The sequence below is a fragment of the Caretta caretta genome, chromosome 2, assembly GCF_965140235.1.
Source record: "Caretta caretta isolate rCarCar2 chromosome 2, rCarCar1.hap1, whole genome shotgun sequence".
Lineage (NCBI taxonomy): Eukaryota > Metazoa > Chordata > Testudines > Cheloniidae > Caretta > Caretta caretta.
Genome location: NC_134207.1, coordinates 159,946,819 through 159,961,344, shown reverse-complemented (window position 1 = coordinate 159,961,344; position 14,526 = coordinate 159,946,819). Strand labels below are relative to the sequence as shown.

Sequence of the window (14,526 nt, the reverse complement as noted above, 5' to 3'; positions counted from 1 at the left end):
GTAAGCCTTTATGGCTTTTTACAAATGGTGAGCTGGGGGTTGCTATTTTTACTGCTTTTGCAGGCAGAAAATTTGATTGAGTGATTTTTTCATAGGGCAGACCTACACATCAAGTGGTGAGTGACAAGTCTAGTTCTGTCTCTAAGAGTTTTGAAGCAAGAACTCTGTGAAGACAGGTGTGAATGATGAGAATAATGAAAGGAAAGAACCCTTCCTGACCTGCTTAGCTTCTTCCCATTCCACATCTCTTCCTGCCTCTCTAACTTCTCCTCCTGGCGGTCTCATCACCAACTTAAAATTAACACAACCAACACTAAACTCCTAGTCTTTGCTTCCAAACCCTTTCCTCTGTTCTCTGTCATTCTTGATATGACCTCCATTCTCCACATGGCTGGAACCCATAATCTGGGGTCTTCTCAACTCTTGACCCTCCCATCCAGGCCTGCTTCCATGCTGTTCTTTATGCATAAAACATCCTTCCTGAACTGATCAGCAAGGCCATTTTACTCTCTTTCTACCAGTCCCTCCTCAGACCCCATCTCTGCTCTGACATGTATAAGAAATGGACCAATTAATGCTGGCTAGTTTGAGAAACAGGTGAGGATAGCTGAAACTTAGATATATATAAACTCCAATATCTAATGCACATAAAGCATGTATATACTTAATTGTGTATCCACCTTATTGCTCAGATTCTCAAATGTATTTAAATGGGAGGCAGATGCCTAAATACCTCAGAGGATCTAGGCCTGCGTCTATTTGTATTTGTACAGTGCTTAGCACACTGAACCTGATGCTGATTGAGCCTCTATCCACTGCTTCAGTGCAAGTGTCAAATACTAAACAACTATAAATTACATTTCTAGTACTATTAAAAGCTGACTATAAACCTGGGAGGCTGGATGGCCATCTGTCTTGGATGGTTTAGACACAACAAATCCTGCATTTTGGCAGGGGGTTAGACTAGATGAGCTTTGCGGTCCCTTCTAACCCTATGATTCTATGGCAAGGCTAACAAAATTTCATAATCTACCTGCAATTTCTCAGCTAACTTAGATATGTTTAGTCTATAAGCATATACAGTAGGTGCTGCACCACAGGGGTCCATGGGGAAGGCCGGGTATCGTGAGAGTGCAAAGAACCCTGGAGGCCTGAGCCAGGCACAATCACATAGCGGTTCTTCAGGGGAGTGCAAGGTTTGAATGAGTTTAGCACCGCTGTGATGCTAGCCTCCCCAAAGTGGGCTTGGAGGGAAGATATCTGGCCCTGCTTGTGTGGGAAAAATGCATAATGCACCCTTTCACTCCAAGATACTTCCTGCCTGTGCCTGGATACACAGCATCCAAATCCTCTAGCAGAGACTTATTGTGTGGCACAACTCTCCTGACAGCAGCCTACGGCTTAAAGCCACAGTTTAACCCTATGCATGCCTGCCTGGTGTATCGACGTCTAGGCAGCAGTAAAACATTTTGGCAGGAGTGAGCTTTTATAATACAATTCAAAAAACTGCAGCAGTTGAATTAAGGTTAAAACATTCTTTTATAAAATGCAGGGTGTACTTGGCTTTTGTAGACAGGTAATTAAAGTTTGTTTTTGTATTTTCCAAGGCTGTGCCTCTGAATTAATGGCAGTGTTCCTCATACACAAAACCAAGACATTTTATATGTTTATATAAAAATTGACTTCCATGGTCATACTTCATTATATTTTGTTTTAAACTCCCTCATATTTTAAAAATATGATTATCGTATCATTTGAGAGGCTATATTTTAAACACAGGTGATTTGTCACCAAGCTTGACCCCAATTTTCACTCAGATGTGAGATAGTGACCCGCACTGGTAAGTTTCCATAAGGAAAGTTATACCATTATTGACATTCATTAAATTGCTCCACAGCACAGTGCGAAGCAAAGTCAGATTCTAGGTCAATGTGCAGCGCATACACCTATTTCATCATGCATTATTTAAAAAAAAAAAAAGTCGCAGCTAAGGTGACCATATTATTAACTTGGCAAAAAAGCAATTAAAATCTTCAAAGAGTGAACTTTCAAATAGGGCTGCAACACTTAAATGTCATATTTCTGTTGCAAATGCATTTTTAATGATAACATTTCTTTGTAATGTAAATTAGCCTCTTCTCAATTATAACATGTTAATCAAGTTATTTCTCAATTGCTGCACACCCATCAATGCTTGCAGTCCATCACGTGTCATTTAATATAAGCATACTAATTACTTGACTACAATTTATTCAAGTTTTTCGGAATCCAAACTATTCATTTGGATACATATTACATGACGATTTTCTGGAGGGGGGAGGTTAGGAAAATTTAATAAATTTGCATTCCATGACTTCAGTCTAATTGAATTTCCCTCAAAAACTAAATATCCAAGTGTTCAGGAAATTTACAGTATAATTTTGAGAAAGTGAGCACTGCTTCTTGAAATAAGATTAATACTCACCTGCTATTGCCTTATACTTAACACAGAATATTCCTGAGAAGCTATGGGGGAAAAAATGGGGGATGGCTCAAACGAATCTCTAAAATTCATTTAAAATATATACAGTAACTCCTCACTTAATGTTGTAGTTATGTTCCTGAAAAATGCAACTTTAAGTGAAACGATGTTAAACTAATCCAATTTTCTCATAAGATTTAATGTAAATGCAGGGGGTTATGTTCCAAGGAAATTTTCTGGGGCAGACAAAAGGCATTATATACTGTACTGTACTGTGGTTGGGAAGTGCTCCTGGCTTACCCCACATAGGCACAGCCTACTGCAGGCAAGGACGCTAAGAAGCACCTTCGCAGCAGCAGTGGCAGCTTACCCAAAGAAGAACAGGCACCGACTTTGCTGGGGGATGCTCTAGGCCCACCTCTTCCCACCCCCACTCCACCTCCTCTCTGGAGCACGCCGCATCCCCACTCCTTCCCCACCCCCAGAAAGTCCTAAGCGCTGCCAAACAGCTGTTTGGTGGTGGGGGAAGCACTGGGAGGGAGGGGGAGGAGGCGGAGAAGAGGAACTTGTGCAATGCTCCCTTGTAAAGTGGCTGCTCTTCCACAAAACCTTACATGCAGTGTACAGAGCAGGCAGCCAAACGACGTTATTAGGGAGCATCGCACAACTTCAAATGAGCATGTTCCCTAATTGAGCAGCGACGTACCTTTGAAACAACGTTCAGTGGGAGGACGTTAATTGACGAGTTACTGTACCTCAAATGCAGAACAAGATTTGATTGGGTAGAGGTAAACGTTGGTGACAGTGATTGGCTTGCTCCCACTTCTGTATACTGGTATAGCACTCTCAGAAACAACAGCCCTGCTAGTCTCAGGTGTTTTCAATGCTGCAGATGAATTATTCCAGTGTCCCATGTCTGAGACAATAGTTTTCAGAGAGAATTTCTTTGCATTGTTGTTGGCAGAATGGTCATTCTGTATTGGAGATTTGACTGACTGTGTAATAGTCTCTCTTGTGGTGGTTTGGGAGGGAAACTTGAATTCTGATTCAGATAGCCTGGTTGCTATGATGAACTTTAGAAAGGTTTGTGCATCTTCAAAAGTAGACATATAGCCAAATGATATTCTCATGGACCCAGTGGGACGTCCATCAATTATATCTATGTCATCTCCACAGACATGGCCAGCCTAGATTGAAATAAAAGGAAAAGCAATGAGCTATTAGAACAAACTTTTCATTTTTTCCCTTCTTGTTTTACAACTTTATACTTCATTTTGCTAACTTCAAACAGAAAATCCGTTCCAAAAACAGCATAATGAATACATGAATAGATTGGGAAAATGGAGAAAATCTTTTCATCTGTCTCACTTGCTACACATAATATCTATCCGTTCATCTAACTAAGGTACTTATATGTCCCCAAATACCATATAGGTAAGACAAACACAAGCATGACCAACCCATACCATGTTTTTCCAGAGCTCAGACATCAGCATTGCTATGAAATTGCTGGGCTGTATTTAACATCATATGAGCAACATGCAAAACACAGTAGAAGACTCCAGAGGTGTGTGAGAAAGAACAAGATGGTGAGACCTTTTAGTTTGAACAATCTGGTTTAATCCCACTGATTTATTGTTTAATGTTCAGTCAAAATTAAATAATGTGAACGCCTCTGGGGGAAAATAGTTCATTTGGGTCACATTACAACCTTCAGTTACAAATCTAGAGAACCACAATTTAAATGGACGAAGTTACCGTGGATTTACATTGGTGTGACTGAAATCTGAATCTTGCCTTTTGCTTAGATTTATTATTTCTTCCAAAAATGTTTCACATGTAGTATATATGGCAATCTATAAAATACTAACAATATTAGATGACCAGTTTTCATGAAGTTTAATGGTAGAACACCTTTGAAAGATCTTTAAATTGTGTCCCCATATCACATAACAGGAGCTTTGGTGGCACTTTCACTATTTCCATGCCTGCCATGAAATCATGATTTACATAGGGCCCTACATCTAATTGCAGCATCTATGTATTTGCAGCTTGTATCTAGATGTCTGAATGTAATTACGAAGAAGCTACCATATCAATACTGTCATAAGTTTTTTATCTTTTGAAAAATGTCTTTAATAAGCTTTTGGGCTTGTTCCCTGCTAATTCATTGTAATATCAAACGATGACATGTTTACAACTGTGAAGTCCCTCATGGTTTTTTGTAACATATGCTGCATACTTACCCAAATCTTTTGAATGACAATCAGCAGAAAATAGCTCACAAGAGTGCAGCTAGCAAGTTGAAGTTTGTTCATACTTTGGCAACTTAAAGTTTAAGTTGCTCCCTATCTAACGTATCTCTAATCTCTGTAGACATGTCATATGCACATGTCTTTTTAAACTGTCATTGGTCTCTCAATGTTAGAGTACTTTCTTATTGTTTTTCCCCATCTAATTTTGGTCTCTTTTAGACTATGCATCCAATGGGGAAAGACTAAGGGCAGGTGTACACTTAAAATGCTGCACCACTGTAGGGCTTAAATTAAACCGCTCCTAAATTAAGAGCTTCTCCCAGCGGTTTAGTTAATCCACCTCCCTGAAATGCGATAGATATGTTGACAGGAGATGCTCTCTTGGCGACACAATGCTGTCTACACAGGGGATTAGGTTGGTAAAACTATACCACTCAGGGATGTGGATTTTTCACACCCCTAAGCAACAGTTATACTGATATAGGTCAATAGTGTAGACTTGGCCTAAGGCTGTGTTTACACTGCCACTTTCAGTGCTAAAAGATTAGTTGTTCAGGGGTGTGAAAAAACACCCTCCTTAGCGACAAAAAATTTAGTGCTGAAAAGCACTATTCATTCGGGGTGTTTTTTGTTTTTTATTGCTGGAAGAGCTCTCCCCCAGTGATAAGGGGAGTCTACACTACCCATGTCACAGTGCAGCTGCAGCCGCACTGTAACGTGGGCAGTGTAGACATACCCTCAGTCTTTATTTCTTGAAAATTGAGAAGCACAACTAAGACACTTTAATAATAATATAATAAACACAAGATGATCACGAGAACTGGTCAGGAACTAGAATTTCCATTGTGTGGAAAATTCTGAGATTTCATTTTTTTCCATTCTGAATCAGAAAAAAAAGGTCGAAAATTCATTCCGGTGAAACAAAAATTCAGAAGGCTTTTGTTTCAATAGCACTGAAACATTTTGTTCTGATAGTGTCATTTGGATTAATTTATTTTCAACTTTAACAGTACATGGTATATATTGTATATAATATTACAATTAATATTTTAATGTTTAATAAAATAAAATATTAAAGTAAAAATGAAATGGATCAAAATGAAACCATTAGAATGAAACATTTTCAAAAGTTTTGACTTTTTCCCCATCAAAATCAAAATCCCATGAAACATTTTGATTTCAACTAAACCACATTTTTTGACAGTCAAAAAATTTTCAACCAGCTTGAATGAAACAGGTGCTATTAAATGAAGGTACCTTCAGTAGTAGTGTGTTAAACTGAAGTCTAATGGAGAACAATACAAACCTGTCACCATTATATAAATTGTCTCCCTCCCAAATCTAAAACTCATGCCCCGTGATACATGAGGTATATACATGCTTTAAACCCACGTTTAACAATACTCAGTTTTTATTCTTCCCTTCAACCCTCTCATTATTCAATCATTCAAGTGATTTTACTTGGCCTCAACAGGATTTGATCCTGACCTGAAGGTTCCTTTTGACATCCTCATTGCTGAGCCTCAAATGCTGCTGGCAGGCGCCAGTGTTACAGAAACATCCTGTACGAATATGTATGTTGTAGAGACTGGCAATCTTGTCCACCTTACAGATTCAGCAGCACAAATAACAAAAGAATGAAAGAGATAATATTAAATATACTCAGTTTAAATAAAGGCTGCTTGAAGTAAGTTATTTCGCTAAATTATTAACAGTTTGGTTGTTGGAGCTGTTATATTTTCACATACACTATGAGGAAAACAGGTATTTTTCAGCTTTATTATTAAAACAAAGACGGAAGAAATACAGACAAATAAGCCATAATCCTGCAAATGCTTAATTTTAAACAACACATGGAGAAGCCCATTGAAATCAGCTAGGCTAATCACATGCTTAAAGTTAAGTACATGTGTAAGTGCTTCCAGGGTCAGTGCTTTACACTGTAACATTCTGCATCTGAATGGAAATAAAGCAGCAACTGCTTTGCTTGGAGGTGGGGGGTTGGGAGCTGCTCTTCAGTTAAATCTGCAGTATCTAGCCCAGTGATTCTCTAACTTTTTGTTTTGAAAGGGCAACTCCTTTCACACAGCAAGTCTCTGAGTGTGACCCCCTCCCCCGTTATAAATTAAAAGGGGGGATTTAATTTAAATTTAATTTAAGAGGGGCTCAGGCTGTCAGTCCTATGCCAACTTGTGACCCCCAGTTTGAGAACCCCTGATCTAGCACAACCTGGTCCATGCCTGGGACTTCTATGTACTGCCACAATCCAAATAATAACAACGACAACATCTTTCCTTTGCAAAGCTACATACTCCATAGTATAAGGGATACTGTCAGTGCAGGAAATTATTGAAACCAGTGAGATTTCTGCACACTTGAGATTTCTGCAGGCTTGATGGATGAGGCCATAAGTAAGCAATAGCATGTGACAGGGAAGACACTAGTCTGGAAGGATAGGAAGAGAGAGACCTCTTTGAATGTTCCATACATGAACACTTTGTTCACCAACTATGCTGACCCTGATGTTATGCTTTTACATCTCTGAATATCTCTAAAACTGCCAGTTAAAGAAAAAAAAACCTGAATAATTAATGGACACATCATTGGGATGAATAAATTATGTGAATATGAGAGAGAGAGAGAGAGAATGAACATGTGAGTGTGCAGGGGAGATGGGAGATCATGTCTGTCTGTACAACAGAAAGAATCTCACAGAATGAAGAGATCTGTGGCAGGAGAGGAGGGATATACTTTTAGGGACTCCCAGGAAAGCATAAAGAAGAAAGACCGTTTGAGAAACATTATGGCTCCGCAAACTCTCCAAGTAAATGGATTTTAACAAGAGATAACAAGGGCTGTAAGGATAATATGGTATATGCGATTATTGCTGGAGTATGGGACCCAGGGTCCTGGGCAGATGGGTTAGCTCAACACTGCCGCCTGTGCTACTGTGGCTTCACTGCCTTATATGAAAGTCTTTACTTGCTGCAATCACACCTCCCATGTGCAGTGCAATGTAGTATAATAGCCTTATTTATATAGGCTCTGTAATAGAGGAAGTATGTATGGAGCAGATAAATTAAGGGACTGGCTTAAGTTTTATTCCTGACTTTGCACATTCCTGCCTGCATGATCTTGGCCATGTAACTCAATCTCTCTTCAGTTTACCCATTTAATACAAAATAAAAGTAAGTTCTTGTGGAGCTTGATTGTGTGAGTTGCTGAGCAATCTCAACCTCCATTGTCTCCAATATTCCTTTGCTTAGCACCTTGCAGGATCAAGCCCTACATTTCAACCCAGTGCAGGAATTATTTAGTCTGTGTCAATCTTTAGACCTGATGAAAGCAATCCTAACAGTATTTGGTGCACACAAAGCATCTGGAGCACTTTTATGTGTGGGTACAAGGGGTTTTACACAAGAATGCTTGGGAAACAAATGGAAATATAAATGGAAGACACCTGCGTAAAGTGAGTGTGCAGCGAGTGTAAAACACAATCAAGCGACAACTGGGAATGGTTCTACACCCACTTGGCACAGCTGTATTTACCCAAAACTCAAACCAGTGAAAAACCTGGCTCCTTAAATTGTCTGTTAAAATAACTAAGAGTTGTTTTAAATTAATGGTCCTGGTCTCAAAATCACAATTTATTACCCAGGACACAAAGAATAATCATGAAACTAACCGTGCATTCAATTTCAGTGCATAGAAGGTGAACTCACATGCTTTGTTGCATTTACAAGGGCAAAAATTGTTTGTCTCTGTTTATATTTATTATTTGGGGGTGACATATTTGATCCAGGGTGTACTCTTCAATTTCGACCAACGTACACGAGTATGAGTGTCTCTGTATCACTAACATTAAGACAAGGAGTACACTTTTCAAAACCACCTAAGTAACATAGGAACCTAAGACCCACTGATTGTAGATCAACGCTAGAAATGGCAGAGGTTGACCTCAGTGAGATTCCGCATGGGCGCTAGCGGATCCTGTTATCCAGGCCCTAAAACACCAAAAATATCATAGATAGAAAAGAGTCAAAGAAAATGCAGGCAAAAGTGATGTATGTACACAGCCAGGATATTGTTATGCAGTGTACTAATCATGTCTATCCTTATGTTGGTACAGCAATGGGACCCCAGTCCTGATTGAGGCCTCTGGGAGCTATCATGATGTAACTATTGAATAATTATACCTACGTATATTATCTCATTAATTACCAGAGGAGCTGCATTATTAGAAATAAAATATATATCCTTCAATTTACTGTACTCTTAGTAATTGGAAAAGACTGCAGGTGCTGTATCCTCTTGTCTGTCCTGGTTAAGCATGTGTCCTTGATAGAAGCACTCATTAAAAGCATTATATTTTTACTTAAAAAAGGATGGAGAGTTGCAATCATGGTTGCAAACTTCTCAATGAGCTCTGAATGGGTGAATCCCTGCACACCGAGGTGCAGGGATCTGTTCTCAAGGAGCTCATTGCAGGCTCATGGTCTTAGCTCCCAATCCTGCAAACTCTTGTGCATGTGCTTAAATGTACTCATGTCTGTATTCCTATTGCCTTCAATGGGACTCCTCACAGGAATGAAGTTATTCCCATCAGTGTGAGTACTTGCAGGATCAGGTCCTCAGTGCCAGTGTAGACTACACTAAAACAGGTCACAATGAAAACAGTGAGGTGGTCCTCCCACTGCTTCCTGACTGTGCATTAGGGTTCTTTTGAAGTTTTCCAGAACCCACTGCTTTTGTGCAGTAAGTTACCAGAGACCATTGCAATTGAAACACATTAGAAAAACAATATTATGGCACAGGCCGAAACTGCAGCATTGCAGAAAGTAAATCAGCATGTTCATGCTTCAACTGGTTCTGTCCTCTTGCTTCAATTATGAATGGTTCAGTTCTCTAATGTAAACACAATCAAAAGCACGACACAGATCCTGATTAGCAAGTGCAATGGAGAATCAGACCCAAGGTCTCTATTTATGGTTAGTGTATCCGTGCAGTATTACAAGCATGTTTCTAAGAATCAAAGTTACAGTAAAAGGCATCTGCTGAGAAAAACTGTTGTGGTGTCATTTAACTTTGTTTTGTCAGAAGGCGTCTATCTGGGAACCGTGACATTTTCTTGCGTTATTTTCTCATTTGGATGAGAAAAGTTGTCATCCTGACATTACAGAGTTTGTCATGGTTCTAGTGACTTGTGGGTGGAACTATCATTCAGTTAATGATGACAAGCAGGGCAAAAATCATGACAGTTATTTCACTGCTGAAGTTGTTCAGCATTTAGTTTGGTTTGTTCACTATATTAAAAGCCTTAATCCAAAATTTATAATCTTTCTCAAATAATAACCCCTTTCACTTTGTTTGAACAGCCTTGCTTTTAAAATTACAGGATGTTTAAAGACGGAGTTGCCATGCCCTGACTTCAGGAAATGTTTTGCAAATAGATTCTCTCTTTCTTCTTCTCCTTTTGTTTTGTTCTTGTCAGATAAATCATCATTATTCATTAATGCAAAACCTGGACTTTTGTTCCATATAAGCAAGTGTCAGAATTCCAGAGAAAAACACTGCAACGTAAGACAAAACCGTTCTCAAATAACACTTCTATATGATCGGTTTATGTTCATTTTTTGATTAGACCAGTGCAAGGATTATTGGCAGAGAAAAAAAGAGACCAAATTAAAGGAAGAGAGAGAATTATTTGAATAAGAGAAAGACCAGTTAAGCATAACCTTTTGTATGAACTCTAGAGAGCTTCATTACCAATCTATGCAAAGCATAAACTCACATGGGAATCCTGCAAGTAACACTTACTAATATGAAGTGCTCCCCATTGCCATCAATTGGACTACTTGAATGAGTAAAGATTGCAGGATGCAATGCTACTGTAGCAGTGTCAGTCCCGGGATATTAGAGACCAGGTGTGGGAGGTAATATCTTTTACTGGATCAACTTCTGTTGGTGGGAGAGACAAGCTTTTGAGATTACACAGAACTGAAGAAGAGCTCTGCGTAAACTTGAAAGCTTGTGTCTCTCACCAACAGAAGTTGGTCCAATAAAAGATATTACCTAGAGTTGCCAACTCTCCTGGATTGCCCGGGAGTCTCCCAGAATCAGGCTCAATCTCCCACAGGCTACTGAAGCTGATCTAGGAGATTTTAGGCTGCTAAAACTGGCAGTGCAGTGGGGCTAAGGCAAGCTCCCTAACTGCCGTGGCTCCATGCAGCTCCTGGAAGCAACCTACATGTCTGGCTTCTAGGCACAGGGGTAGCCACAGGGTCTCCGTGTGCTGCCCCCACCCGAGAACTGACTCCGCAGTTCCCATTGGCTGGGAACTACAGCCAATGGGGTCTGTGGGGGCAGTGCCTGGGGGCGGGGGCAGTGCCTGTGGGCAGAGGCAGCATGCAGAGCAGCCTGGTTGCCCCTGAGCCTAGGAGCTGCACATGCTGGCCGTTTCCCAGGAGCCACCCGAGGTAAGCGCCGCCTGGCCAGAGCCTACACCCCTCACCCCCCCTGCACCCCAACCCTCTGCCCCAGCCCTGAGCTCCCTCCTACACCCAAATTCCCTCCCAGAGCCCACACCCCTCACCCCCTCCTGCATCCCAACCCCCAGCCCCAGCCCTGAGCCATCTCCCACACCCAAACTGCCTTGCAGAGTCCACACCCTGAACCCTCTGCCCTAGGCTCAGCCTGGAGCCCCCACCACACTCTGAACCCCTGGGCCCCACCCCCAAGCCCAGAGCCCACACTTCCTCCTGTACCCCAATCCCCTGCCCCAGCCTCGTGAAAGTGAGTGAGGGTGGGGGAGGGTGAGTGATGGAGGGAGGGTGGATGGAGTGAGTGGGGGTGGACCCTCGGAGAAGGGGCGGGGCCCCAGGGAGGGGCAGGGTAGAGGGCGGGCAAGGGTGTTTGTGCGATTAGACAGTTGGTAAAAATAATATTACCGCACCTACCCTGTCTCTCTAAAGATTGCAGGACTCGACCTACGTTCTTTGGACAAATACTTGATTTTCACTTGGACATATGCTGTTAGATCCTGTTGCTCAGCTTCACCCTGGAAATATGTTACTTAAGGAGTTAATTTCATCTCTTTCTGTGGTGTTAGCATACAGCAAAACAAACAGAATATAAACCATCTGTTAGAGTCTGTTTCGATGAAAAAAGTCTTCAATAATACACATTTTGAAAACTGCCATAAGGAGCAATAAGAAGTATAGACCTATGGGTTGCAAAGTGCAGCAGAGTGTTTGCAGCTCAGCATGTAACAACACAGGTTGCCATTTAGGAGCCAGGGATATGTTCATCAATAAGGGCATGGAAGCGTGAAAAAGTGCTAATGGCAGGTACACAGGTTTAGGTACTCAGATCATCAGTTTTGGTGCTTTCCTGGGTCTGATATTTAGAACTAGGGTGACTTTGTCTTTTATAAACTTGATTTTTTACAATTTAAATGCTATCTAATAGACCTTACAGCATTTTTATTGATTCTATACTGAATGTACATGGTAATTAAGACACTACGAAGACCTGGAGTCCTTTGTATCAGCTAACCCTTAGTATTCAGTCCCATTTCTGAAGCAGTTTACTATGAGCCTGAACGTGCCAGGATGCCAGGCATTTCCTGGATGGGAGTGAGCACCCTCATATCCCTCTTGAATTTAATGAGAGCAGAGGACGCTCATTGCCTTGCAAGGCTGGGGCCTTTGTGCTTTAACAGGGATAGGTGAACTAGCTAGGAAACAGACATCTATTTTTTTACTAAGATCACACAGTTAAAACTTTATTCTTCTTTTTCAGAGGTAATTTCTGTTTTAACCACAGTCAGTTAATGATGCCATTTTGCTTTGATGTCTGAGCATTTTTTTTTTAAATACTGCTTTATTTGTCGTTTCCTGCTAGGGTTGTGAATTTTGGTTGGACATATTCCTAGAGCTTTCATCGCATGACATAATCTTTCATTAAAGATTAATCTTTAATTTCTGGAGACTCCAGGACAATCCTGGAGGGTTGGCAACCCTATATTACTACTGTACTTTAACTATTTAGTGTCTGGAGCATCTAAGTTAGAGGGATTCATGAATAATAACTACAACAATAATAATGTATAATCCGAATATAAATCACCCTCCATATTCTAGTGCTATTGATATGCTTGACAGCAATAATACTATTGTAAGCAGATTTGAAATATGTAGTAGTTAAGATTTATAGATACCATATGAGTTTGCATTATTTTAAATCACTAAAAATGGAAGGCACCCACTTCTATTGGCTCCTTTAAAAATCTCATCTTAAATCATAGGACGCATAACTCAAACAAGCAGTCCTTACTCATATGAGTTGTTCCATTACAGTCAACAGAATTACTCACATGAGCAGAAGTTGTCAGACTGCGCCATTAATCTTGACATTTTTATAATTTCGTATGAACAGGATGGAAAAACCCACCCAGTTCAAGAAGCCTCGTCACAACAGTGTTTATTCTCTTGGAAGAATGGCAGTCTGGATTTCTACTCAGTTTTTAGACTGTGACCAAACTTCAGAGCATAGTGTTTCTGGAGTAGGTTTGTCAGATGGATTTGCTCATCACAAGAATTTCACTGCACACTACTGATGGCTGGTTATAAAGCTGACTTTGTGACACTCTTCTCCAAATCAGCTGGTAAATTAATTCACTGATTTATTGCATGAAATTGGAGAGAAAGTAAGTTAGCTCCTTTGGTCACCCAGCTTTTGATTGTGAAATTTTGCGACTGCCAAAGATGCATGCTTAATCTCATTTAATGTAATTTAATCCAGAAATAGGTCTGAAGAGAAATCAGCACTTGTTTCCAAATCATAATTTAGAAGAAGGAAAAAAATGACATCTTTGTTCAGTTACTAAGACATAAAAGTTTAACCAGATCGTCTCCTGCAAAATGATATTTTTTATACAAAACATATACATTCCCATCCGAGGCGCTAATTTCTAGTTGGGACAGAGCCCATATTGTCTAAAGGTCTGATTTTCTTCTCCCTTGCATCTTCTGTAGTCATTTACATATGTTTAAACTAATTGCAAAGTGGATGTAAAGCACTCCCAGATCAGAATGGTAGCAGTTTACACCCACTCAGCGCTTACTTTGCTCCAGTAAAATGAATACACTGGGTACAAGGCTGTGGAGAGTCAGACCTTAAATGTATATTGGAACTGCACATTGGATGCATTGAGAGTGGGAATGGTAATGTATTACTATTAGGCATTTTTGAATTGATGTATGTACCAATTTGTCTACTTGCTTTAGGACTGGTCTACTACTAAAAATTAGATCCACGTAGCTAGGTGGCTCAGGGCTCTGAAAATTTCATGCCGGTAGTGCCGTACTTAGGTTGACCTAATCCCCACGTAGAAGTGGCTAGGTTCATGGCTTGGTGGATGGACTGTTGAGCTACCATCTCTCAGAGAGGTGGATTAACAACATTGACGGAAAAACACCTTCTGTCGAAAAAGGAAGCATCTACACTGTAGCAGTACACCGTAGCTGTGCTGCTGTAGGGTAGGCCTGTACTTAGAGATGGGCATGATCTGGTTCTGAACTCTTCTAAACCTTATGGGTGCTCTGAAGCAGGATTTTATTTGGGGCCAGTTGTTAATTGGTTTGAAATTCTGTGTTAAATCGCTACCCGAGATGTTTTAATTAGGAAGTGTGATGAATATGGGGGAATCTGGCACATGCAGCACAAGGATGTGTTTTTTGGTTGCTCATAAATGTATTCATTATTGTTGGACTGAAGATCTAAGTGGAGATTAATAATGTTGACATTTTT

General features: G+C 40.3%; 1 protein-coding gene across 9 annotated transcripts in view; it reads right to left on the bottom strand.

The window, feature by feature from the left end:
- The window catches only part of MOCOS (molybdenum cofactor sulfurase), a 484,231-nt gene that overhangs the window by 131,013 nt on the left and 338,692 nt on the right, over positions 1 to 14,526 (bottom strand). For all 9 annotated transcript variants that reach the window (XR_007355097.2, XR_012667119.1, XR_007355095.2 and 6 more), the window contains 2 exons: positions 6,205 to 6,321; positions 3,217 to 3,648 (listed from right to left, as the gene is read on the bottom strand). Coding sequence is in view for 3 of the 9 variants with exons in the window: in XM_048839335.2 (XP_048695292.2) it covers positions 3,217 to 3,648; positions 6,205 to 6,321 (549 nt within the window). In the remaining 6 variants the exon portion in view is untranslated. The remainder of the gene's footprint in view (positions 1 to 3,216; positions 3,649 to 6,204; positions 6,322 to 14,526) is intronic.